Source organism: Chiloscyllium plagiosum, chromosome 5 (assembly GCF_004010195.1).
Source record: "Chiloscyllium plagiosum isolate BGI_BamShark_2017 chromosome 5, ASM401019v2, whole genome shotgun sequence".
NCBI lineage: Eukaryota > Metazoa > Chordata > Chondrichthyes > Orectolobiformes > Hemiscylliidae > Chiloscyllium > Chiloscyllium plagiosum.
This window is the reverse complement of record NC_057714.1, coordinates 30,328,105-30,332,970: the sequence shown is the minus strand read 5'-3', so window position 1 is coordinate 30,332,970 and position 4,866 is coordinate 30,328,105. Positions and strand designations below refer to the sequence as shown.

The following is a 4,866-nucleotide window of genomic DNA, read 5'->3' as shown; positions in this document are numbered from 1 at the left end:
TACAACCTGATGATGTGGCTACCATGTCAGAATTAAGCAGGCAAGGAGGATACAAGTTACAGTGATTTCTTGGAAGAATCCTAGATAGTAACAGATTTGAGGCATCCTTCAACAATTGCATTCATGATTGCAGTCAAGCTTTAGAACTTTTATGAGGAGATCATCAGGGCAAAGCAAAAAATTCTACATTTGCTTTTGCCACTAAATGGGAATGCTTGGTTTTGCACCAACCTATAATATGTATGTGCTAAATTATGTCTTAACACGTCATAACTTTTGGAAGTGGTGACAATTAAGTTCCGTGTGAATTGTCACTCTGTCATGCTGAAAGTTATGATCCTCCCAGTCAATATCCTAATCTTTCTCTGTGGAAGACTGCTGCTGCCCTCTCAACACCTTTGTAACATCCTCTCATTGCATGCTCCAGTGGTGCAGAGCATAGGATGCCAGGAATTTGTGGCTTACTCTGTCTGAAGTATACTGCAAAGCCCATCCAGAGCAATCTCAGAATTAGAATTTCATCTTGAGGAGCCCGATTGTCTGTTTCACAATGGCTGCGGTGGAAGAGTGGGTTATGTTGCATCTGTGTTCTGTCTTGGTTGGCAGGTTCTATAAGAGTTATCAAAGATGTAGAATGCAACCCTTGAATTTTAGCAAGCACTAACACATGGCATTTGGCCCTTGGAATGAGGCAGAAACTTGGTAGTTATCAACAAGATAGACTTCATGGCAGATGCCACAATTCCTGATGGAGACCTCTAAGATGCTATGTAGCAATGATCACAGATGAGTGTGACATTGTTTGAGTGGAATCCTTTCCTGATAATAAATTCAGCCACGATATGGTATACTGTTCTAAATGCAATGTGTTCATATTCTATTGCACCCTATTCCAGGGGAAAGATAACAAAGATGGAAAATCTCACTCTATAAACTGGAGGACTGACATTACTATGGGAATGAGAGGTATGATCTGGCTCAAATTGCATCTGTACAATCCTTCATTTATTTGTGGATTGAGGATTGGGAGATTCCACAAAGTCCCCAGTGGATGCTTGGAACAAGCCAGTCATATTAGAGTTAAGTGTTGCTTTTACCTCAATGACACCAGAGTGGACTAGCCATTTGCTCCTTCAGAATATAAGACTTGCTGCATCAAATGACACAGTTTTATTATGTTGTCCAAGGATGTCTTCAGTCTATGCCTGCACTGAGCTTCAGTCATCTGTTGGAAAGGACAGGGAAGGTGGTAAATTCTAGGCCCTCATCCTTGTCCACATCCTGAGAATCTTTGGTTCTGGATTCTCCCCCTGAAAACTGAGCAGCAGCTGCTGGAGTTTGCTGTTGTTCCTGGACTTCATGTTATCATTTTATCTCCTGAATTCTTCTGCGCAGTTTTTGTAGGACTGTGCCAGCAATGATAACACTTGGCATTGGTGGATCTATTTGGGAAGGGTGCATTGTTCATTTATGGTGAGCATATATTTAGGGACTATCATAAAGAGAACAATTTCTCAATTTCTCAGTGAAGTGGCTCATGAACAATCTTATTAAAGAGAAATAAAGCTTTGTCATAGGCTGCAATATACCATGACGTGGAGGCCTTGCAGAAGGAGGGCCATGTAATGACCTATACATGTACCTCTCACTTATATTACACCTTTTGCAGGTGCATGCAGTATATTGCAAAACAATATTCAGTTGTTATATCTATAATAGGCGCACTCGCTTGTTGCCACCACCTCCAACACCCAATAAATGAAACATCAAATATACAGTCCATGTTCTCACATAATTACATTTCTCTTTGAGAGGAAAGCAGATTGAAGCTCTTGTGCAGCTATGAGACCTCTGGGATGTGTTTGAGAGTTGGTGATTGCAGCTGACATTTTTATGTTCATCTGTAACTACCTCTGTCTCTCCTTCTCAGAGATAACTAGGAAAGACTTTTCATGATCAGTGGCATGCTCTTGACAGCTTGCGACCAAGACTCGTAACCTGCATTGTTGGTCAATGCATGAACTAGACAAGAAGAGGAATTTGATGTAAGATATGTGTCTTAATTGACACCATGGATGTATGATTAATGTAAGTGCACCTTGAAGGGTCTCATATTACCTACAAGTACACCCTGTCCTCACAGACAGCGTTAGACCTCCACTCACCCCTCACATAGCCTTTCTTTTATTTGTGTCTGTCAACCCCATCAGCTTTCAGATGGCCTGCACTCTCATCCAAACCTTTAATTTGATGGTCAATTTCCCCTATTTCCCTCTCAGCCCTGGCATATCGCATAGCCATACCCATTGTCTCTGTCCATGCCCCCCATTGAAACCCGGGTGGTGGTGACATGCGAAACAATACCCCATGATACTCATTCCCTATCAGATTCTCCCCTCACATTTGGAGTTATAGAGTCAGAGAATACAGCACAGAAACAAATCCTTCAATGCTGAGCAGATATCCTAAATTAATATAGTCTGTAGTTGGCTCATATCCCTCTAAACCCTTCCAATTCATATACCTATCCAGTTGCCTTTTAAATGTTGTAATTGCATCACCCTTCACCACTTCCTCTGCGTTCATTGACTGACTTGCCTGCACTCCACGGATTGCTTGGACTTGACTCACTAGACTGACCTTGGCCCAAGCTCTGGACTGGAAGGACATGAATCCCCGATTGCCCCAATGACTGACTGATCATGGCCAACCCTTTGGACTGAAAGCAGATGATGCTCTTGACTAAGTGTGACGACACACTCTGACTGATCATTATCCACCTTCACTTGAGTAAGGACTATTTCCCTTTGAGTTTCAGACATGGCCATTGCTTGAAGCACATTCAGTGGTTTTGCCATGTGAAGCTGCCACATGTTGTATGTTCAACATTGCTGTAGCCCAGTATCATATAGAAACATGTCCATCCCTTGACTATTAAGTGCCAGCAACCATGCCAAGCTGTTTTGCTTTCTGTCTCAATTAAGAGGTAAATCAAGCCAGACATGCTGTGAACCTGCAAGTTCTCAATGAAGTGGAAGGACCAGGAAGAGATGCAGTGAACATCCAAGTAAGCACAAAGTGACTGATTGCAATGAAAGCAAGCTAAGAGACCTAGAAAACATCCTGTTCAGATGTATAAAATTGGTATGCATTTTTATGTGTAGGGAGACCTGTCAGTAGCATTGCAACATAAGATGATGATGAACTCCAAAGTGCAATATCCAATTGCTGAAGTGTATTTGCTAAACAAATGGGGGTGATTAGCTAATAATGAGATGCAATTGCATGGAAATAAGGTCCTCACCACTTACTGACGAGATTCTCATCTAGCTTAAAATCTTGGGAAAATCGAAATGTTTTTCTCAACATTGGGAATCTGATAATTCCATTTCTGTTGTACTTTCCCAAATTCATTACCACTGCTTATGCTACTCAGACATATTTTGACAAACAACACATGAAGAAAACTGAAATACCATATAATATAATTTATTAACGTTTGCTTACTTTCAATTCAATTACAATTACAATTAATACAGCAGCAGTACAAATATATATAATTTGGTAGATTTGGGCGAGGAGCAGTTACAAAACTGAATTCTGACTCCATAACACTAAATGCACAGTTGTAAATAAATAAATATTAAATAGAAATATCATAAATAGCCAAAATGTGGATTATTATTTTTCATTTCATAGAACTGAACTAAAAGAATACTGCTGGTTTTGAAAATAAAACAATACTGCTATCTGCTATAAAAACAGATATCATTCAGGAACTCATGAACAAAAATGTTCATACAGTATTATCCTGGCTATCATAAAGCTGTTGCAGGTGCTGATTGCATGAATCGAATGGCTCGAATAGTACTCTCCATAAAGAGAGCAAAATTTCTAAGAATCACATGAACTGTCACTTGCTTATCCCAGTCTGTTTTAGTAGATTCATCCAGATTGAAAGTCTTTTCATTACTGTTATCTTGTTGGGCAATACGTTCGCGAATTTTGCTCTATTGAAAAGAAAAGAGATGAAAGAAACATGACCCAGAGTGAATGTATTCCCTACTTTGACTAAGAATAAAATATTGAGGGTAGAATTTCCTTGGAGTTCGATTGATCTCCTGCTGTGACTTTAATGGAAAATTGGTAGAAAAGTGCAAAAAAAAATGGTGAAAATGGCTGTTTTTGCTGATGTCCACTGATGCTATAGTGGGAAATTCACAGAAACCCATAGAAATTCTACCCGCATTCCTTTAAGAACTTCGGGAGTTAGATGACTGAACCAAATTTGTAAACCAATAATTTAAAACAAAATAACCTAATGTAAAGCAGAACAATGACATGGCTTGTACGTAATAATTAAAATGTGTAACTTATGGGGTATGTTTAGAATACATATGCTAAATTTGAAGAAATGCTATTTCTTCATGCTTGCCAAACATTTCCAAAAAGATGTTTGAGCAATTGTGTAGACTCATTTTTAAGGTTCAAAAATATCGCATTATTACATCAGGGTAATGGGTACAAATCTATCTACTAAGAAGAAGAGGGTTACCTCAGATTACAACAGGATCTGGACCAGATGGGCCAATGTGCTGAGAAGTGGCAGATGGAGTTTAATTCAGATAAATGTGAGGTGCTTCATTTTGGGAAAGCAAATCTTAGCAGGACTTATACACTTAATGGTAAGGTCCTAGGGAGTGTTACTGAACAAAGAGACCTTGGAGTGCAGGTTCATAGTTCCTTGAAAGTGGAGTCGCAGGTAGATAGGATAGTGAAGGCGGTGTTTGGTATGCTTTCCTTTATTGGTCAGAGTATTGAGTACAGGAGTTGGGAGGTCATGTTGCGGCTGTACAGGACATTGGT

At 39.6% G+C, this 4,866-nt stretch overlaps 1 protein-coding gene across 1 annotated transcript in view; it reads right to left on the bottom strand.

Moving 5' to 3' along the window:
- Window positions 1-3,497: 3,497 nt before the first annotated feature.
- il6 (interleukin 6 (interferon, beta 2)) overlaps window positions 3,498-4,866 on the bottom strand; it is a 5,335-nt gene continuing 3,966 nt past the window's right edge. The window contains exon 4 of the mRNA XM_043691029.1: window positions 3,498-4,010. Coding sequence (XP_043546964.1) covers window positions 3,819-4,010 — 192 coding nt within the window. The 3' untranslated portion in view covers window positions 3,498-3,818. The remainder of the gene's footprint in view (window positions 4,011-4,866) is intronic.